Source organism: Sturnus vulgaris, unplaced genomic scaffold (genome assembly GCF_052056855.1).
Source record: "Sturnus vulgaris isolate bStuVul1 unplaced genomic scaffold, bStuVul1.hap1 Scaffold_1057, whole genome shotgun sequence".
Taxonomy (NCBI): Eukaryota; Metazoa; Chordata; class Aves; order Passeriformes; family Sturnidae; genus Sturnus; species Sturnus vulgaris.
Window position 1 is genome coordinate 285 of NW_028275965.1, and position 22,185 is coordinate 22,469.

Below are 22,185 nucleotides of genomic sequence, written 5' to 3' on the forward strand. Positions count from 1 at the left end.
AAAAAAAAAATCCCAAAATTTGGGGGGAAAAACTTGAAGTGGGGGAGGGGGAGGAGTGGTCCCAAAATTTGGGGTGGGGGATTCTGGAATTTTTGGGGTGGGGGGGGATCCCAAAATTTGGGGTGGGGGGAGGGGTCCCGAATTTTTAAGCGGAAAATCCCAAAAATTCGGGGGAATTTCGGGGTGGGGGTTGGGAATTTTTGGGGGGTGGGGGAGGGGTCCCAGAATTGGGGGTGGGGTCCCACGGTGCCCCTCCCCCTCCCCCCCCCCAGCAGGGCTTCGCTCGTGACGTGGCCGCGATCCTGAGCCGGGGGGGGAGGGGCGGGAGCGGCCCCGCCCCCAACGCGGGCGGAGCCCGGGAGCTCTTCGAGAAGGTGGGGGAGGGGTCCCCAAATTGGGGGAGGGGTCCCCAAATTGGGGGAGGGGTCCCCAAATTGGGGGAGGGGTCCCCGAAATTGGGGGAGGGGTCCCGAAAGTGGGGGAGGGGTCCCGGCATTGGGGAGGGATCCTGGAATTAGAGAGGGGTCTCGGAATTGGGGGAGGGGTCCCGGAATTGGGGGAGGGGTCCCGGAATTGGGGGAGGGGGTCCCGGAATTGGGGGAGGGGTCTCGGAATTGGGGAGGGGTCCTGGAATTGGGGGAGGGGTCTCGGAATTGGGGGAGGGGTCCCAAAATTGGGGGAGGGGTCTCGGAATTGGGGGAGGGGTCCCAAAATTGGGGGAGGGGTCTCGGAATTGGGGGAGGGGTCCCAAAATTGGGGGAGGGGTCTCGGAATTGGGGGAGGGGTCCCAAAATTGGGGGAGGGGTCTCGGAATTGGGGAGGGGTCCTGGAATTGGGGGAGGGGTCCCAAAAATTGCGGAGGGGTCCCAAAATTGGGGGAGGGGTCCCGGAATTGGAGGAGGGGGAAAAGGGTGGGGGAGGGGTCCTCAAATTGGGGGAGGGGTCCTGGAATTGGGGGAGGGGTCCCAAAAATTGCGGAGGGGTCCCAAAATTGGGGGAGGGGTCTGAAAGTGGGGGAGGGGTCCCGGAATTGGGGGGGAGGTGTCCCCAAAAATTGGGGGAGGGGCCTCGAAGGGGTGGGGGGAGGGGCGCGGCAATGGGGGGGGTGGGGGAGGGGATTTTTTTTTTTTTTTTTTTTTTTTTTTTTTTTTGGGGCGCTCGGGTGGGGGAGGGGCGGCCCCGCACCCACGGCCGCCCCTCCCCCACCCCCCCCTGCCCCTCCCCCACCCCCCCCCCCCCCAGCTGATGGGCGGGGCCTTCCCCTGGTTCGACATCCGGGACCCCAAAATTTGGAGCCCCCCCGAGACCCCCCCCAGCCCCAGGTGAGTCGGGGGGGGAGGGGCTCGGGGGGGGGGGGGTTCCAGGTGGATTTTGGGGGAATTTGGGGGGGTCCCAGGTGAGTTTTGGGGTTTCCCAGGTGAGTTTTGAGGGGTCCCAGGTGGGTTTTGGGGTCCCGGGTGGGATTTTGGGGTTTCCCAGGTAAAATTTGGGGAGATTTTGGGGGTCCAGGATGAATTTGGGGGGGTCTCAGGTGGATTTTGGGGGCTCCCAGGTGGGATTTGGGGTCTCCCAGGTGAGTTTGAGGGGTCCCAGGTGGATTTTGGGGTTTCCCAGGTAAAATTTGGGGAGATTTTGGGGGTCCAGGATGAATTTGGGGGGGTCTCAGGTGGATTTTGGGGTCCTGGTGGGATTTTGGGGTTTCCCAGGTGAGTTTTGGGGTTTCCCAGGTGAATTTTGGGGGGGTCCCAGGTGGATTTTGGGGGCTCCCAGGTGGGATTTGGGGTCTCCCAGGTGAGTTTTGAGGGGTCCCAGGTGGGATTTTGGGGTCTCTCAGGTGAATTTTAGGTGGTCTCAGGTGAATTTGGGGTGAATTTTGGGGGGTCCCAGGTGGATTTTGGGGTCCCGGGTGGGATTTTGGGGTTTCCCAGGTAAAATTTGGGGAGATTTTGGGGGTCCAGGATGAATTTGGGGGGGTCCCAGGTGGATTTTGGGGGCTCCCAGGTGGGATTTGGGGTCTCCCAGGTGAGTTTTGAGGGGTCCCAGGTGGATTTTGGGGTTTCCCAGGTAAAATCTGGGGAGATTTTGGGGGTCCAGGATGAATCTGGGGGGGGTCTCAGGTGGATTTTGGGGTCTCAGGTAAATTTTGGGGTCTCCCAGGTTGAATTCTGGGTGGATTTGGGGTCTCTCAGATGGATTTTGGGGTTTTCCAGGTGGGAATTTTGGGGTCTCAGGTGAATTCTGGGGTCTTTCAGGTGAATTTTTGGGGTCTCAGGTGAATTTTGGGGTTTCCCAGGTGAATTTTGGGGTTTCCCAGGTGGGGATTTTTTTGGGGGGGGGGGGGGTCCCAGGTGTGAAATTTTTTGGGGGGGGTTCTGACCCCGCCCCTCCCCCAGCGAGGCCCCGCCCCTTCCTGTGGAGCCGCCCTCGAGTGACCACACCTACGCCAGGTGGCGCCAGGAGCCCGCCCCTCCCCCCACAGGTGAGACAGCCCCTCCCCCCACAGGTGAGACAGCCCCTCCCCCACAGGTGAGACAGCCCCTCCCCCCACAGGTGAGACAGCCCCTCCCCCCACAGGTGAGAAATGGCCCCTCCCCCCACAGGTGAGACAGCCCCTCCCCCCACAGGTGAGACAGCCCCTCCCCCCACAGGTGAGAAATGGCCCCTCCCCCCACAGGTGAGACAGCCCCTCCCCCCACAGGTGAGAGCCCCTCCCCCCACAGGTGAGACAGCCCCTCCCCCCACAGGTGAGAAATGGCCCCTCCCCCCACAGGTGAGAGCCCCTCCCCCCACAGGTGAGCCAGGTAACTTCAGAACACCTGGGGAGCCACGCCCACCCTGAGCTCACCTGTGCACACCTGGGGCTCACCTGGGGCTCACCTGTGCACTGCTGGGGCTCACCTGAGCACACCTGTTCATACCTGAGCTCACCTGTGCACAATTGGAGCACACCTGAGCTTACCTGGGGCTTACCTGAACTCACCTGTGTACAATGATGGCACACTTGAGCTCACCTGTGCACACCTGAGTTCACCTGGGGCTCCCCTGGGGCTCATCTGAGCTCACCTGTGCGCACCTGGGGCTCACCTGTGCGCACCTGGGGCTCACCTGTGCACACCTGGGGCTCACCTGTGCGCACCTGGGGGTCACCTGTGCGCACCTGGGGCTCACCTGTGCACACCTGTTCATACCTGAGCTCACCTGTGCCCACCTGGGGATGACCCCGCGCTGACCCCTCCCCCTTTACCTGCCCAGGTGAGGAGGGGGCGGAGCCGGAAGTGCCGAAAGCGGCGGGTGGGGGAGGGGCGGACGAGCGGCAATGCACCCTGTGCCTGCAGAGCGGGGACGCACCTGCACAGGTGAGGGGGAGGGGACAGGGGAGGGGGGGAGGGGCTCAGGTGAGGAGGAGGGGCTCAGGTGAGAGGGGGAGGGGCTCAGGTGAGAGGGGGAGGGGCACAGGTGAGAGGGGGAGGGGCTCAGGTGAGAGGGGGAGGGGCACAGGTGAGAGGGGGGGCTCAGGTAAAAGGGGGGAGGGGCTCAGGTGAGGAGGGGGAGGGGCTCAGGTGAGGGGGGGAGGAGCTCAGGTGAGGGGGGAGGGGCTCAGGTGAGAGGGGGGAGGGGCTCAGGTGGGGGGGGAGGGGCTCAGGTGAGAGGGGGAGGGGCTCAGGTGAGGGGGAGGGGCTCAGGTGAGGAGGGGGAGGGGCTCAGGTGAGGGGGAGGGGCTCAGGTGAGGGGGGAGGGGCTCAGGTGAGAGGGGGGAGGGGCTCAGGTGAGGGGGGAGGGGCTCAGGTAAAAGGGGGAGGGGCTCAGGTGAGAGAGGGGAGGGGCTCAGGTGAGGGGGGAGGGGCTCAGGTGAGAGGGGGGAGGGGCTCAGGTGAGGGGGGAGGGGCTCAGGTGAGGGGGGAGGGGCTCAGGTGAGAGGGGGAGGAGCTCAGGTGAGGGGGGAGGGGCTCAGGTGCGCTGGAATTTGGGGAGTTTTTGGGGGGAACTTTGGGGGGGATTTTTTGCGATTTTTGGTGGGATTTTTGTGGGATTTTTTGGGATTTTTTTGGGGAGGGGTCCCTGGCTCCCCTCTCTAATTTGGGGAGGGGTCTCTGGGCTCATTTCAGCCCATTTTTTGCACCGAAATTCCTTTTTTTTTGCGATTTTCTTGCAATTTTTTTGGAAATTATTTCGTTTTTTGGTGCGATTTTTTGGGATTTTTTTGGGGAGGGGTCCCTGGCTCCTCTCTCTAATTTGGGGAGGGGTCTCTGGGCTCATTCCTGCTTCTTTTTGGCACCAAAATTTCATTTTTTTTGCCATTTTTTTGCTTTTTTTTCTCATTTTTGCGATTTTTAGGGGTTTTTTTGGTGGGATTTTTTGTGGGATTTTTTTGGGGAGGGGTCCCGGGGTCTCTTCTCTAATTTGGGGAGGGGTCTCTGGGCTCATTTCAATCCCTTTTTGGCGCCAAAATTTCAATTTTTTGCGATTTTTTTTGCTTTTTTTTTCTCATTTTTGCGATTTTTAGGGGTTTTTTTGGTGGGATTTTTTGTGGGATTTTTTTGGAGAGGGGTCCCTGGCTCCCTCTCTCTAATTTGGGGAGGGGTCTCTGGGCTCATTTCAATCCCTTTTTGGCGCCAAAATTCCTTTTTTTTTGCGATTTTTTTGCTTTTTTTTTCTCATTTTTGCGATTTTTAGGGGTTTTTTTGGTGGGACTTTTTGTGGGATTTTTTTGGGGAGGGGTCCCGGGGTCTCCTTCTCTAATTTGGGGAGGGGGCTCTGGGCTCATTTCAGCCCCTTTTTGGCACCGAAATTCATTTTTTTTGCGATTTTTTTGCTTTTTTTTTTCATTTTTGCGATTTTTGGTGCGATTTTTGTGGGATTTTTTTGGGGATATTTTTGGGGAGGGGTCCCTGTCTCTCTCTCTAATTTGGGGAGGGGTCTCCCAGGACGAGGGGCGGCTCCTGTACATGGGGCAGAACGAGTGGACCCACGTGAACTGCGCCCTGTGGTCGGCCGAGGTGTTCGAGGAGGGCGACGGAACTCTCCGGAACGTGCACGCCGCCGTGGCCAGGGGCAGGCAGATGGTCAGCACTGCTGCGGGATTATTATGGGATGTTTTGGGGATTTTGGGGGGTTTGGGGATTTTTGGGGATTTTTGGGGGATTTTTTAGGGGTTTTTTTTGGCATTTTTTTGGCATTTTTGGGGATTTTGGGTGATTTTTTTTTGCAATTTTTGGGGTCTTTTGGGGGGATTTTTGGTGATTTTTTGGGGATTTTGGGGGGGATTTTTTGGGATTTTTTTGGCATTTTGGGGGGGATTTTTTTGCAATTTTTGGGGTTTTTTGGGGGGATTTTTGGTGATTATTTGGGGGTTTTTGGGGGGATTTTTGGGGGATTTTTTGGGGGATTTTTTAGGGATTTTTGGGGGGGGGGGGATTTTTGGTGATTATTTGGGGATTTTTTGGGATTGTTCATGGAAGTTTTTGGGGATTTTTGGGGGGATTTTTGGGGGGGTTTTTTGGGGGGGTTTTTTGGGGATTTTTTTCAGGGTTTTTTGGCTTTTTTTTTGCAATTTTTGGCTTTTTTGGGGGGATTTTTTGGTGATTATTTGGTGATTATTTGGTGATTATTTGGGGATTTTTTGGGGATTTTTTGGGGATTTTTTGGGGATTTTTGGGGGGATTTTTGGGGGGGATTTTTGGTGATTATTTGGGGGGTTTGGGGGGGGATTTTTGGGGGATTTTTTGGGGGATTTTTAGGGATTTTTGGGGGGGGGATTTTTGGTGATTATTTGGGGATTTTTTGGGATTGTTCATGGAAGTTTTTGGGGATTTTTGGGGGGATTTTTGGGGGGATTTTTTTGGGATTTTTTGGGGGGGTTTTTTGGGGATTTTTTTCAGGGTTTTTTTGGCTTTTTTTTTGCAATTTTTGGCTTTTTTGGGGGGATTTTTTGGTGATTTTTTGGTGATTATTTGGGGATTATTTGGGGATTTTTTGGGGATTTTTGGGGATTTTTTGGTGATTATTTGGGGATTTTTTGGTGATTATTTGGGGCTTTTTTGGTGATTATTTGGTGATTTTTTTGGGATTTTTTGGTGATTATTTGGTGATTTTTTGGTGATTATTTGGGGCTTTTTTGGTGATTATTTGGTGATTATTTGGGGATTTTTTGGTGATTATTTGGGGATTTTTTGGTGATTATTTGGTGATTTTTTGGGGGATTTTTTGGTGATTATTTGGCGATTTTGGGGGGATCTTTAGGGGGATTTTTTGGGGGATTTTTGGGTGGATTTTGGGGGTTCACCGGCCAGGTTTTTTTGGGGGGTGGTCTCACCTTTCTGTCCCCCCCCTCCCCCCAGCGCTGCGAGCACTGCGGTCGCCCCGGGGCCACCGTGGGCTGCTGCTTGGCCGCCTGTGCCGCCAATTATCACTTCATGTGTGCCCGGCGCTGCCAGGCCGCCTTCCTCAGGGACAAGAGAGTGTTCTGCCAGCGCCACGGGCGCCTGCTGGGCGGGGGACGTGAGTCTGGGGGCCACCTGGGGGGTCCTGGGGGGCATTTGGGGGGATTTTGGGGGCATTTGGGGGGCTTTAGGGTCATTTTGGGGGGTTTTAGGGTCATTTTGGGGGGTTATGTTGAGGTTCTGTGGGGTTTAAAGGGGGATTTTGAGGCAGCCAGGGAAGGTTTAAAGGATCCTGGGTGAGATTTGGGGGGTCCTGGGGGGCATTTGGGGGGTCCTGGGGGGCATTTGGGGAGTCCCGGGGGGGATTTGGGGGGTCCTGGGTGGGATTTGGGGGGGTTTAGGGTCATTTCGAGGGGTTTTTGGGGGTCATGTTGGGGTTCTGTGGGGTTAAAAAGGGGATTTTGGGGCACCCAGAGGTTTAAAGGGTCCTGGGTGGATTTGGGGGGGATTTGGGGGGTCCTGGGTGGGATTTGGGATTTTTGGGGGGATCCTGGGAGGGTTTTGGGGGTCCCGGGTGGGATTTTGGGGGGTTTTAGGGTCGTTTCGCGGGGTTTTTGGGGGGTTGTGTTGGGGTTCTGTGGGGTTAAAAGGGGATTTTGGGGCAGCCGGGGGGGATTTTTGGGGGGATTTGGGGGAATTTTGGGGTTTTTTGGGGCGCTGATCTCGGTTTTGGGGGATTTTTTGGGCTTTGATCTCGGATTTTTTGTTTTTTTGGTCTCTAATCTCGTTTTTTTGGGTTTTTTTGGTTTTTTTTGTCTCTAATCCCTTTTTTTTGTCTCTAATCCCGTTTTTTCGGTGTTTTTGTTGTTTTTTTGTCTCTAATCCCGTTTTTTCGCCGTTTTTTTGGTCCCTAATCCCGTTTTTTCGGTGATTTTTTTTTTTGTTTTTTTTTGGTCCCTAATCCCATTTTTTCGCCGTTATTTTGTCCCTAATCCCGTTTTTTCGCTGTTTTCGTTGTTTTTTTGTCTCTAATCCCGTTTTTTCGATTTTTTTTTGGTCTCTAATCCCGTTTTTTCACCGTTTTTTTGTCCCTAATCCCGTTTTTTCGCCGTTTTTTTGTCTCTAATCCCGTTTTTCCGCTGTTTTTGTTGGTTTTTTTGTCCCTAATCCCGTTTTTTCGCCGTTTTTTTTGGTCCCTAATCCCATTTTTTCGCTGTTTTTGTTGTTTATTTTGTCTCTAATCCCGTTTTTTGTCCCTAATCCCATTTTTTCGTTGTTTTTTTGGTCCCTAATCCCATTTTTTCGCCGTTATTTCGTCCCTAATCCCATTTTTCGTTGTTTTTTTGTCCCTAATCCCATTTTTTCGCCGTTTTTTGGTCCCTAATCCCATTTTTTCGCTGTTTTTTTGTCTCTAATCCCGGTTTTTTGTCTCTAATCCCGTTTTTTTGTCCCTAATCCCATTTTTTCGCTGTTTCTGCTGGTTTTTTTGTCTCTAATCCCGTTTTTTTCGGTGTTTTTGTTGTTTTTTTGTCCCTAATCCCGTTTTTTCGCCGTTTTTTTTGGTCCCTAATCCCGTTTTTTTCGCTGTTTTTGTTGTTTATTTTGTCTCTAATCCCGTTTTTTTGTCCCTAATCCCGTTTTTTTGTCCCTAATCCCGTTTTTTTCGCTGTTTTTTTGTCCCTAACCCCGTTTTTTCCCCGTTTTCCTGTGTTTTTGGTGTCTCCGTGGTGCCAGGAGCTGGTGAGGGACGGCGGCTTCGCGGTGCTGCGCCGGGTGCTGGTGGATTTTGGGGGGATCAGCCTCAAGAGGAAATTCCTGGGGGGGCTCGAGCCCGAGGCCGTCAACGTCATGATCGGTGAGGGGGGAGGGGCCCCAAAACCGGGGGGGCGGGGGGGGTGGGGGGGGTGGGGGGGATTTTGGGGGAATTTTGGGTAATTTTTGGGGGATTTTTGGGGCATTTTTGAGTGATTTTTAGGTGATTTTTTGGGTGATTTTTGGGTCTTTTTAGGGAATTTTTGGGGGATTTTTGGGTCATTTTTGGGTCATTTTGGGGGGATTTTTGGGGGATTTTTGGGTCATTTTGGGGGGATTTTTGGGGGATTTTTGGGGATTTTTGGGGGATTTTTGGGTCATTTTGGGGGGATTTTTGGGTCATTTTGGGGGGATTTTTGGGGGATTTTTGGGGGATTTTTGGGTCATTTTTGGGTCATTTTTGGGGGATTTTTGGGGCATTTTTGAGTGATTTTTAGGTGATTTTTGGGTGATTTTTGGGTCTTTTTAGGGGATTTTTGGGTGATTTTTGGGTCATTTTGGGTCATTTTTGGGGATTTTTGGGGGATTTTTGGGTCATTTTTGGGTCATTTTGGGGGGATTTTGGGGTCATTTGGGGGGGATTTTGGCTCATTTGGGGGGATTTTGGCTCAGTTTTGGGTCATTTTTTGGGTGATTTTTCGGTCATTTTTGGGTCATTTTTGGGTCATTTTGGGGGGATTTTTGGGGGATTTTTGAGTGATTTTTTGCCGATTTTTGGGTCATTTTTGGGGGATTTTTGGGTCATTTTTGGGGATTTTTGGGGGATTTTTGGGTCATTTTGGGGGGATTTTTGGGTCTTTTTGGGGGATTTTTGGGTCATTTTGGGGGGATTTTTGGGTCATTTTTTGGTGATTTTGGGATAATTTTGGGATGATTTTGGGATGATTTTGGGGTGATTTTTGGGGGATTTTGGGGGGATTTTTGGGTAATTTTGGGACAATTTTGGGTGATTTTTGGGTGAATTTTGGGTGATTTTTGGGTCATTTTTGGGTGATTTTTGGGACAATTTTGGGTGAATTTTGGGTGATTTTGGCTCCCCCAGGCTCCATCCGCATTGACCGCCTGGGGCGCTGACGGAGCTCTCGGAGCGAGAGGGGCGGCTCTTCCCAGTGGGATACCAGTGAGGAACTGGGGAAACTGGGACGGACTGGGAGGGACTGGGAGGGACTGGGGGGGACTGGGATGGACTGGGGGGGACTGGGAGGGACTGGGAGGGACTGGGATGGAACTGGGAGGGACTGGGATCAAACTGGGAGGGAACTGGGAGGGACTGGGACGGACTGGGAGGGACTGGGGGGGAACTGGGAGGGACTGGGAGGGGACTGGGGGGGACTGGGATCGAACTGGGAGGGACTGGGAGGGACTGGGGGGGAACTGGGATGGACTGGGAGGGACTGGGAGGGACTGGGGGGGAACTGGGATCAAACTGGGAGGGAACTGGGAGGGGACTGGGGGGGACTGGGAGGGAACTGGGAGGGACTGGGGGGGAACTGGGATCAAACTGGGAGGGACTGGGGGGGAACTGGGAGGGACTGGGGCGGAACTGGAATTGAACAGGGATGAACTGGGAGGGAACTGGGATTAAACTGGGACGGACTGGGATGAACTGGGATTAAACTGGGACAGACTGGGAGGGAACTGGGAGAGACTGGGATGGACTGGGATTAGACTGGCAGGGAACTGGGATTAAAATGGGACGGGCTGGGAGGGCATTTGGGGTTACTGGTTTATACTGGGAGGGACTGGGAGGGGATTTAGGGTCGCTGGTTTATACTGGTCCGTACTGGTTTGTTCTGGTTTATACTGGTTTGTACTGGTCTGTAGTGGTTTTTTATTGGTCCATACTGGTTTATACTGGTGCATACTGGTCTGTACTGGTTCATACTGGTCCATACTGGTTTATACTGGTCCATACTGGTCCGTACTGGTCTGCCAGGTGCTGGAGGCTGTACTGGAGCACGCGGGACGCTGTGGGGTTATACTGGGTTATACTGGGCTATACTGGGCTATACTGGTCCATACTGGGTTATACTGGGTTATACTGGGTTCTATGGGTTTATACCGGTCCATACCGGTCTATACTGGTTTATACTGGTCCATACTGGTTTATACTGGTGTCTCAAGTGCTGGAGGCTGTACTGGAGCACGCGGGATGCTGTGGGGTTATACTGGGCTATACTGGGCTATACTGGTTTATACTGGGTTATACTGGGTTATACTGGGTTATACTGGGCTATACTGGGTTATACTGGGTTATACTGGGCTATACTGGGCTATACTGGGTTATACTGGGTTATACTGGGCTATACTGGGCTATACTGGGTTATACTGGGTTATACTGGGCTATACTGGGCTATACTGGGTTATACTGGGTTATACTGGGCTATACTGGGCTATACTGGTCCATACTGGTTTCTATGGGTTTCTATGGGTTTATACCGGTCTGTACTGGTCTATACTGGTCTATACTGGTCCATACTGGTTTGTACTGGTGTCGCAGGTGCTGGAGGCTGTACTGGAGCACGCGGGACGCTGTGGGGTTATACTGGGTTATACTGGGCTATACTGGGTTATACTGGGCTATACTGGTTTCTATGGGTTTATACCGGTCTGTACTGGTTTATACTGGTCTATACTGGTCCATACTGGTTTGTACTGGTGTCGCAGGTGCTGGAGGCTGTACTGGAGCACGCGGGACGCTGTGGGGTTATACTGGGTTATACTGGGCTATACTGGGCTATACTGGTTTCTATGGGTTTATAGCGGTCTGTACTGGTCTATACTGGTCCATACTGGTTTGTACTGGTGTCGCAGGTGCTGGAGGCTGTACTGGAGCACGCGGGACGCTCGCCGCCATTGTTGGTATCGCTGCCGGATCCTGGAGCAGCCGCCGGGACCCGCGGGGGGAGGGGCCGGGACCCCCCCGGGACCCCCCCCCGAACAGAACCGAACCATCGCCCACGGGACCCCCGGTGAGACCCCCCCCAAAATACCCTGAGACCCCCCTGAGGACCCCCCCCAAAATACCCTGAGACCCCCCCTGAGACCCCTCCCCAAAATACCTGAGACCCCTCCCCAAATTATCCCTGAGACCCCTCCCCAAATTAACCCTGAGACCCCTCCCCAAATTCACTGAGACCCCTCCCCAAATATCCCTGAGACCCCTCCCCAAATTATCCCTGAGACCCCTCCCCAAATTAACCCTGAGACCCCTCCCCAAAATACCCTGAGACCCCTCCCCAAATTCACCGGGACCCCCCCCGGTGAGACCCCCCCCAAATTCACCGGGACCCCCCCCCCAAATTCACCCCAGTACCGCCCCTGAGACCCCTCCCCAAATTATCCCTGAGACCCCTCCCCAAATTATCCTGAGACCCCTCCCCAAATTACCCTGAGACCCCCCCCAAAATACCCTGAGACCCCCCCGAGACCCCTCCCCAAATTCACCGGGACCCCCCCTGGTGAGACCCCCCCCAAATTCACCCTGAGACCCCTCCCCAAATTCACGGGGACCCCTCCCCAAAATATCCCTGAGACCCCTCCCCAAAATACCCTGAGACCCCCCTGAGACCCCTCCCCCATCCGAGACCCCTCCCCAAATTCTCCCTGAGACCCCTCCCCCACCCCTGAGACCCCTCCCCAAACCCTGGTGACCCCTCCCCCATTTCCCGCCCCTCCCCCACCCCAGACCCTTTTTTTTAGGGGGGTGGGGGAGGGGATTTCAGCCCCTCCCCTCCATTAATTTTCGCCCCTCCCCCCCCCCCTCAGGTTCCAGCCCGGGCCCCCCCCCCAGCCCGGGGGGTGGGGGAGGGGAGGGGGGAGGGGACCCCAAGGTCCCCGATGTCCCCAAGGGCCGCCCCAAGGGGCCCCTCCCCCCCCCGGGGGTCTCCCCCCCCCGCCGGCCCCCCCCGGGCAGCTCCTCCCGGCCCCTCCCCCCACCGGGTGAGTGACACGGGGGGGACGGGGGGGGGGGGGACAGGGGGGGACATTGGGGACATTGGGGGGACATTGGGGGGATTGGGGACATTGGGGACATTGGGGACATTGGGGGGACATTGGGGACATTGGGGACATTGGGGGGACATTGGGGGGATTGGGGACATTGGGGACATTGGGGACATTGGGGGGACATTGGGGACATTGGGGACATTGGGGACATTGGGGACATTGGGGACATTGGGGGGATTGGGGGGATTTGGGGACATTGGGGACATTGGGGACATTGGGGACACTGGGGGACCCTGGGGGACATTTGGGGGGATTGGGGACATTGGGGACATTGGGGGGACATTGGGGACATTTGGGGGGATTTGGGGACATTGAGGAGTTGGGGACATTTGGAACACTGGGGACATTTGGAGGTTGGGGGACACTTGGGGACATTTGGGGACACCTGTGGGGGTTTGGTGTCACCTGTGGGGGTTTGGGGACATTGGGGACACCTGTGGGGGTTTGGGGACACCTGTGGGGGTTTGGGGACCCTGGGGACACCTGTGGGGGTTTGGTGTCACCTGTGGGGGTTTGGGGACATTTGGGGACACCTGTGGGGGTTTGGGGACATTGGGGACACCTGTGGGGGTTTGGTGTCACCTGTGGGGGTTTGGGGACATTGGGGACACCTGTGGGGGTTTGGGGACCCTGGGGACACCTGTGGGGGTTTGGTGTCACCTGTGGGGGTTTGGTGTCACCTGTGGGGGTTTGGGGACCCTGGGGACACCTGTGGGGGTTTGGGGACATTTGGGGACACCTGTGGGGGTTTGGTGTCACCTGTGGGGGTTTGGGGACCCTGGGGACACCTGTGGGGGTTTGGGGACATTTGGGGACACCTGTGGGGGTTTGGTGTCACCTGTGGGGGTTTGGGGACCCTGGGGACACCTGTGGGGGTTTGGGGACCCTGGGGACACCTGTGGGGGTTTGGTGTCACCGGTGCCAGCGCCGCTGTCCCCTCAGGCCAGGTCCCGGCCGTGCCGCGTCACATCCCCACCGTGGGGGACCCCGAGGTGTCCCCAAGGCCGCGGTGGCCCCGGCGGGCGCTGTCCCCTCTGTCCCCAGCGCTGTCCCCGAGCGGCGTCACCGCCCGCCGGGGCCACCCCCCCCCCCCCGGGCCCCGCGGGGCCACCCGAGCCACCGGTGACGTCACCAAACGGGACGGTGTCACCAAACGGGACGGTGTCACCAAACGGGACGGTGTCACCAAACAGGTGAGTGTCACCCAATGGGGGCAGGGACACCAAATGGGGGACAGGGACAGGGGCCAGGTCAGTGTCACCAAACCCGACAGGGACAGGGACAGTGTCACCCAACGGGACAGTGTCACCAAAGTGGGGACAGGGCCAGGTCAGTGTCACCAAACGGGCCAGGTCAGTGTCACCAAATGAGGGACAGGGCCAGATGAGTGTCACCAAACGGGACAGTGTCACCAAATGGGGGTCAGTGTCACCAAAACGGGACAGGGTCAGTGTCACCAAAGGGGACAGGGACCAGGTCAGTGTCACCAAATTGGGGTCAGTGTCACCAAACCTGACAGGGACAGTGTCACCAAATGAGGGACAGGGCCCAGGTCAGTGTCACCAAACGGGACAGGGACACCAAACAGGACAGTGTCACCCAATGGGGGACAGTGTCACCAAACGGGACAGGGACACCAAACGGGACAGAGACAGGGACCAGGTCAGTGTCACCAAACAGGTCAGTGTCACCCAATGGGGAACGGTGTCACCAAATGGGTCAGTGTCACCAAGCCCGACAGGGACAGGGACACCAAACAGGTCAGTGTCACCAAACGGGACAGGGTCACCAAATGGGGAACAGTGTCACCAAACGGGACAGGGTCAGTGTCACCAAACAGGGGTCAGTGTCACCAAACGGGACAGTGTCACCCAATGGGGGACAGGGGCCAGGTCAGTGTCACCCAATGGGGGGCAGGGACAGGGACAAGGCCACCAAATGGGGGACAGGGCCACCCAACGGGACGGGGACAGGGCCCAGGCCAGTGTCACCACATGGAACAGGGCCACCAAATGAGGGACAGGGCCACCAAATGGGGGACAGTGTCACCAAACGGGACAGGGACAGGGACAGGGGCCAGGTCAGTGTCACCAAACGAGGGACAAGGCCACCAAATGGGACAGGGACGGGGACAGGGCCACCAAATGGGGGACAGGGACAGGGACAGGGCCACCAACCAAGTCACTGTCACCAAATGGGGGACAGGGACGGGGACAGGGCCCCCAGTCAGGTCAGTGTCACCTCCTGGGGTGACGTCACCCAACGGGATGGGGACAGTGCCACCTCCTTGGGTGACAGCACCTCGATGCCATTGTCACCATTGTCACCCCGTGGGGTGATGTCACCTCTACGTCATTGTCACCGCTGTCTCCCCAATGGGATGACGTCACCTCGGTGCCCTTGTCACCATTGTCACCCCATGGGATGACATCATCTCAATGCCATTGTCACCGTTGTCACCCCAATGCGATGATGTCATTGTCCCCGTTGTCACCTCTGTCCCCCCCAGGTCGATGCCACTCCCGAGGCCATCGTCCCCCGGCGCCATGACGTCACCCAACGGCGTGGTGGCACCGCCGTCGTCGTTGTCACCTGACCCGATGACGTCACCCAACGGGGTGGTGGCAGCGCCGATGTCACCGACGTCCCCCCCGGGGCCGCCGCGGCTCTGGGGACAGCGAGCGGCGCTGGAGGTGACGGCCAGGTCAGTGCCACCTCCCCTGGGGACAGCGGCACCTCGTGACGTCATTGGCACCCCTCGTGACGTCATTGGCACCCCTCGTGACGTCATTGGCACCCCTCGTGATGTCATTGGCACCTCCCTGGTCATTGGCACCTCCCCCCTGGGGACAGCGTCACCCATGACGTCATTGTCGCCCAGAGATCTTTGTCACCCAGTGGGATGACGTCACCCCTGACATCATCGTCACCCCCGTGGTTTTGGTCACCCAGTGGGATGATGTCACCTTTAAGGCCACCGTCACCTCCCCGATCATTGTCACCCTCTGACGTCATTGTCACCTCAGGGGTCGCTGTCACCCCTCGAGGTCACTGCCACCCCCTGGGCCATTGTCACCCCCAGGTGTCATTGTCACCTTTAAGGCCGTTGTCACCCCCTGGGCCACCCCTTCCCCCCGATGTCATTGTCACTTCCCAGGTGTCATTGTCACCCCCTGGGCCATTGTCACCTGCCACCCCCCGATGTCATTGTCACCTGTCACCCCAATGATGTCACTGCCACCCCCCTGATGTCACTGCCACCCCAGTGATGTCACTGCCACCCCAATGATGTCATTGCCACCCCAATGATGTCACTGCCACCCCAGTGATGTCACTGTCACCCCCCTGATGTCACTGTCACCCCAATGATGTCATTGTCACCCCAATGGCGTCACTGTCACCCCACTGACGTCATTGTCACTGTCACCCTACTGATGTCATTGTCACTGTCACCCCACTGACGTCACTGTCACCCCACTGACGTCACTGTCACTGTCCCCCCGCAGGCCCCTCCCCCCTCGGCCGCCGCCGTCCCCCCCCCGCGGTGACACCAGCGAGGACGAGGACGAGGCCACCGCGGGCCCGGTGACAGCGCGGGGACGTTACTATGGCTACAGCCGCACCGTGGTGGCCTCGGGGGCGGCCCCGGTGTCACCCATGGTGTCACCCATGGTGTCACCCATGGTGTCACCCATGGTGTCACCCGTGATGTCACCCATGGTGTCACCCATGGTGTCACCCTGTCCCCGCATCCAGCAGCTGGACGGGGCCGACGACGGCGCCCGGGGGGCGGTGCCACCACCCCCCCCCACAGGTGTCACCACCCCCCGAGGTGTCACCCCCACAGGTGCCACCACCCCCCCCCCCAGGTGTCACCCCCCGAGGGGCTGCCCCCCGACATCGTGGACTTTGTCCTGCGCGGTGTCACCGGCGACGTCGGGGACAGCGACGGGGACACGGCCACGCCCGGCCAGTGGAGGGGCCACCAAATTGGGGACATTGGCCAAGGCCACCAAATTGGGGACATCAACCAGAGCCACCACCTTGGGGACATCGATCAGGGCCACCACCTTGGGGACATCAACCAGAGCCACCAAATTGGGGACATCGGGCAGGGACACCAGACAGGGGACATCAATCAAAGCCACCACCTTGGGGACATCGATCGGAGCCACCACCTTGGGGACATTGGCCAAGGCCACCACCTTGGGGACATTGATGGAAGCCACCGCCTTGGGGACATTGGTCAAAGCCACCGGTTTGGGGACATCACTCAGGGCCACCACCTCGATGACGTCACTCAGGGCCACCACCTCGGTGACGTCACGCAGGGCCACCCCCCCGCTGGTGTCACCGCCCCCAACGGCCACGGGGACGCCCTGGGGACACCTTGGGGACATCCCAAGAGGCCGGGGGAGGGGACGGGGCCGGGGACGAAGAGGCCACGGCTGGAGCTGGACAGGTGAGGACACCTGGGGACACCTGGGGGACATCTGGGGGACATCTGGGGGACATCTGGGGACACCTGGAGACACCTTGGGGACACCTTGGGGACACCTTGGGGACATTGGGGACACCTTGGGGACACCTGGGGACATTTGGGGACACCTTGGGGACATCTGGGGACACCTGGGGACACCTTGGGGACATCTGGGGACACCTTAGGGACACCTGGGGACACCTGGGGACATCTGGGGACACCTTAGGGACACCTGGGGACACCTTGGGGACATCTGGGGACACCTTGGGGACACCTGGGGACATTTGGTGTCACCTGTCCCAGTCTGTGTCACCTGTCCCAGTTTGTGTCACCTGTCCCAGTTTGTGTCACCTGTCCCAGTCTGTGTCACCTGTCCCAGTTTGGTGTCACCTGTCCCAGGTTGGGGTCACCTGTCCCAGTCTGTGTCACCTGTCCCAGTTTGTGTCACCTGTCCCAGTCTGTGTCACCTGTCCCAGGTTGGGGTCACCTGTTCCAGTCTGTGTCACCTGTCCCAGTTTGTGTCACCTGTCCCAGTCTGTGTCACCTGTCCCAGTCTGTGTCACCTGTCCCAGTTTGTGTCACCTGTCCCAGTTTGGTGTCACCTGTCCCAGTTTGGTGTCACCTGTCCCAGTTTGTGTCACCTGTCCCAGTCTGTGTCACCTGTCCCAGTTGGTGTCACCTGTCCCAGTTTGTGTCACCTGTCCCAGTTTGTGTCACCTGTCCCAGTCTGTGTCACCTGTCCCAGGTTGGTGTCACCTGTCCCAGTTTGGTGTCACCTGTCCCAGTTTGTGTCACCTGTCCCAGTTTGGGTCACCTGTCCCAGGTTGGGGTCACCTGTCCCAGTCTGTGTCACCTGTCCCAGTTTGTGTCACCTGTCCCAGTCTGGGTCACCTGTCCCAGGTTGGGGTCACCTGTCCCAGTCTGTGTCACCTGTCCCAGTTTGTGTCACCTGTCCCAATCTGTGTCACCTGTCCCAGTTTGGGGTCACCTGTCCCAGTCTGTGTCACCTGTCCCAGGTTGGGGTCACCTGTCCCAGGTTGGTGTCACCTGTCCCAGTCTGTGTCACCTGTCCCAGTTTGTGTCACCTGTCCCAGTCTGGGTCACCTGTCCCAGTTTGGTGTCACCTGTCCCAGTCTGTGTCACCTGTCCCAGTTTGTCTCAGCTGTCCCAGGTTGGGGTCACCTGTCCCAGTTTGTGTCACCTGTCCCAATCTGTGTCACCTGTCCCAGTCTGTGTCACCTGTCCCAGTTTGTGTCACCTGTCCCAGGTTGGGGTCACCTGTCCCAGTTTGGTGTCACCTGTCCCAGTTTGTGTCACCTGTCCCAGGTTGGTGTCACCTGTCCCAGGTTGGGGTCACCTGTCCCAGTTTGTGTCACCTGTCCCAGTCTGTGTCACCTGTCCCAGTTTGGTGTCACCTGTCCCAGTCTGTGTCACCTGTCCCAGGTTGTGTCACCTGTCCCAGTTTGTGTCACCTGTCCCAGTCTGTGTCACCTGTCCCAGTTTGTGTCACCTGTTCCAGTTTGTGTCACCTGTCCCAGTCTGTGTCACCTGTCCCAGTCGGTGTCACCTGTCCCAGTCTGTGTCACCTGTCCCAGTTTGTGTCACCTGTCCCAGTCTGTGTCACCTGTCCCAGGTTGGGGTCACCTGTCCCAGTCTGTGTCACCTGTCCCAGTCTGTGTCACCTGTCCCAGTTTGTGTCACCTGTCCCAGTTTGTGTCACCTGTCCCAGGTTGGGGTCACCTGTCCCAGTTGGTGTCACCTGTCCCAGTTTGTGTCACCTGTCCCAGTCTGTGTCACCTGTCCCAGGTTGGGGTCACCTGTCCCAGTCTGTGTCACCTGTCCCAGTCTGTGTCACCTGTCCCAGTTTGTGTCACCTGTCCCAGTTTGTGTCACCTGTCCCAGGTTGGGGTCACCTGTCCCAGTTGGTGTCACCTGTCCCAGTTTGTGTCACCTGTCCCAGTCTGTGTCACCTGTCCCAGGTTGGGGTCACCTGTCCCAGTCTGTGTCACCTGTCCCAGTCTGTGTCACCTGTCCCAGTTTGTGTCACCTGTCCCAGTTTGTGTCACCTGTCCCAGGTTGGGGTCACCTGTCCCTGTCCCCTCCCCCAGGGTGAAGGAGGAGCCGGAGGAGCTGATGAGCGACGGCTGCAGGTGAGACCCAAAATTATCCCAAAAAATCCCAAATTTATCCCAAAAAATCCCAAAATTATCCCAAAATTATCCCAAAATTATCCCAAAATTATCCCAAAATATCCAAATTTATCCAAAATACCCAAAATTATCCCAAAATTATCCCAAATTTATCCAAAATATCCCAAAATATCCCAAAATTATCCCAAAATTATCCCAAAATTATCCCAAAATTATCCAAAATTGTCCCAAAATTATCCCAAAATTATCCCAAATTATCCCAAATTTATCCAAAATTATCCCAAAATTATCCCAAAATATCCCAAAATACCCAAAATTATCCCAAAATATCCCAAAATTATCCCAAATTATCCAAAATGTCCCAAAATTATCCCAAAATTATCCAAAATATCCCAAAATTATCACAAAATATCCCAAAATATCCCAAAATTATCCCAAAATATCCCAAAATTATCCAAAATATCCCAAAATTATCCCAAAATTGTCCAAAATTATCCCAAATTTATCCCAAAATTATCCCAAATTATCCCAAAATTATCCCAAAATTATCCGAAAATTATCCCAAATTATCCCAAAATTATCCCAAAATTATCCCAAAATGCCCCAAAATTATCCCAAAATTATCCCAAATTTATCCAAAATATCCCAAAATGTCCCAAATTTATCCCAAAATTATCCCAAAATTATCCCAAAATATCCCAAAATTATCCCAAATTATCCCAAAATTATCCCAAAATTATCCCAAATTTATCCAAATTATCCCAAAATTATCCCAAAATTATCCCAAATTTATCCAAAATATCCCAAAAGATCCCAAAATGTCCCAAAATTATTCCAAAATTCTCCCGAAATTCCCCCAAATTTTCCCAAAATCCCCAAAATTCCCTCCAAAATTCCCTCAAATCCCCCAGAATTCTCCCGAATTTTCACGAAATCCCCCAAAATTCCCCCAAATTCTCCTTGAATTTCCCCCAAATTTTTCCCTGAATTTTCCCAAATTTTCCCCAAAATCCCCCAAAATTCCTTCCAAAATTCCCCCCAAAAATTCCCCCAAATCTCCCAGATTTCCCCAAAATTCCCCAAAAATTCCCCCAAATTCCCCAAAACTCCCCAAATTTTTCCCAAATCCCCCAAATTTCCCCCAAATTTCCCCCAAAATTTCCCCAAATTTTTCCCAAAACCCCCCAAAATTCCCCCAAATTCTCAAAATTCCCCAAATTTTCCCCAAAATTTTTCCCCAAATTTCCCCTCCAGGTCCCCCCCCAGTGACGTCACCTCGGAGCCGCCCTGGGCCACCTGTGCAGGTGAGGGGGGAGGGGCGGGGCCGTTTTGGGTCAATTTTGGGCGATTTTGGGTTTTTTTCGTGTTTTTTGGGGTCGGTTTTTGTTGATTTTTGGGGTCAATTTTGGGGTTAAATTTTGGGGTAATTTTGGGTCAATTTCAGCCAATTTTGGGTCAATTTGGGGTAATTTTGGGGTAATTTTGGTTTGATTTTTTGGGGTAATTTTGGGTCAATTTGGGGTAATTTGGGGTTTGAATTTTTGGGGTAATTTTGGGTCAATTTTGGGTGGATTTTGGGTAATTTTGGGTGGATTTGGGGTAATTTTGGGTTAAATTTTTGGGTTAATTTTGATTAATTTTGGGTTAAATTTTTGGGTTAATTTTGATTAATTTTGGGTTAAATTTTTGGGGTCAATTTTGGGTGAATTTTGGTCAATTTTGGTTAATTTTGGGGGGATTTTTGGGGTAATTTGGGGTGGATTTTGGGTAATTTTGGGTAAAATTTTTTGGGTTAATTTTGATTAATTTTGGGTCAGTTTTGGGTGGATTTTGGGTAATTTGGGGTCGATTTTTTGGGTGGATTTGGGGTAATTTTGGGTGGATTTTGGGTCAATTTTGGGTAATTTTGGGTTAAATTTTTTGGGTGAATTTTGGTCATTTTTGGGTGAATTTTTTGGGTGAATTTTGGTCATTTTTGGGTGAATTTTGGTCATTTTTGGGTGAATTTTTTGGGTGAATTTTGGTCATTTTTGGGTGAATTTTGGTCATTTTTGGGTGAATTTTTGGGTGAATTTTGGTCATTTTTGGGTGAATTTTTGGGTCAATTTTGGTCATTTTTGGGTCTGTCCCCTCCCCCCGCAGGCGCCAGCTCGGAGGACGAGGACGAGCCCCTCCCCCACCCTCCCCCCTCCCCTCCCCCCTCCCCTCCCCCCAGCCCCGCCCCCTCCCCGCCCCTCCCCCACCTGCGCTTCGAGATCAGCAGCGAGGACGGGCTGAGGGTGACGGCCCCGAGCCTCGAGGGTACTGGTTTATACTGGTTTATACTGGGATATACTGGTTTATACTGGGATATACTGGTTTATACTGGGATATACTGGGATATACTGGGTTATACTGGGTTATAATGGTTATATGGGTTATACTGGGTTATACTGGGTTATACTGGGACGGGCTGAGGGTGACGGCCCCCAGTCTGGAGGGTACTGGTTTATACTGGTTTATACTGGGAGAGACTGGGAGAGACTGGGAGAGACTGGTTATAATGGGTTATATTGGTTATAATGGTTTATACTGGTTATACTGGGTTATACTGGGTTATACTGGGACGGGCTGAGGGTGACGGCCCCCAGTCTGGAGGGTTTGTACTGGTTTATACTGGTTTATACTGGGAGAGACTGGTTATACTGGGTTATAATGGTTATAATGGTTTATAATGGTTATAATGGTTTATAATGGTTTATACTGGGTTATACTGGGTTATACTGGGACGGGCTGAGGGTGACGGCCCCGAGCCTCGAGGGTACTGGGATATACTGGTTTATACTGGGATATACTGGTTTATACTGGGAGAGACTGGGAGAGACTGGGAGAGACTGGTTATACTGGGTTATACTGGGTTATACTGGGTTATACTGGGACGGGCTGAGGGTGACGGCCCCGAGCCTCGAGGGTTTGTACTGGGATATACTGGTTTATACTGGGAGAGACTGGTTATACTGGTTATACTGATTATAATGGTTTATAATGGTTTATACTGGTTATACTGGGTTATACTGGGTTATACTGGGACGGGCTGAGGGTGACGGCCCCGAGCCTCGAGGGTACTGGGATATACTGGTTTATACTGGGAGAGACTGGGTTATACTGGGAGAGACTGGGAGAGACTGGTTATAATGGTTTATACTGGGTTATAATGGTTTATACTGGGTTATACTGGGTTATACTGGGACGGGCTGAGGGTGACGGCTCCCAGTTTGGAGGGTACTGGTTTATACTGGTTTATACTGGGATATACTGGGATATACTGGTTATACTGGTTTATAATGGTTTATAATGGTTATACTGGGTTATACTG

The 22,185-nt window shown here is 54.6% G+C and overlaps 1 protein-coding gene across 1 annotated transcript in view; it reads left to right on the forward strand.

Annotated features, from left to right (window-relative positions):
• Window positions 1-272: 272 nt before the first annotated feature.
• LOC148219472 (histone-lysine N-methyltransferase 2B-like) overlaps window positions 273-22,185 on the forward strand; it is a gene marked incomplete at its 5' end in the record, with an annotated part of 34,675 nt that continues 12,762 nt past the window's right edge. Inside the window, 20 exon segments of the mRNA XM_088157563.1 lie at window positions 273-374; window positions 1,243-1,322; window positions 2,394-2,479; window positions 3,253-3,356; window positions 4,926-5,063; window positions 6,339-6,492; window positions 8,110-8,235; window positions 9,235-9,258; window positions 9,261-9,312; window positions 11,007-11,164; window positions 11,961-12,134; window positions 13,143-13,393; window positions 13,934-14,022; window positions 14,710-15,032; window positions 15,082-15,151; window positions 15,707-15,910; window positions 16,048-16,662; window positions 18,756-18,830; window positions 20,085-20,134; window positions 20,973-21,131. Coding sequence (XP_088013689.1) covers window positions 273-374; window positions 1,243-1,322; window positions 2,394-2,479; window positions 3,253-3,356; window positions 4,926-5,063; window positions 6,339-6,492; window positions 8,110-8,235; window positions 9,235-9,258; window positions 9,261-9,312; window positions 11,007-11,164; window positions 11,961-12,134; window positions 13,143-13,393; window positions 13,934-14,022; window positions 14,710-15,032; window positions 15,082-15,151; window positions 15,707-15,910; window positions 16,048-16,662; window positions 18,756-18,830; window positions 20,085-20,134; window positions 20,973-21,131 — 3,034 coding nt within the window.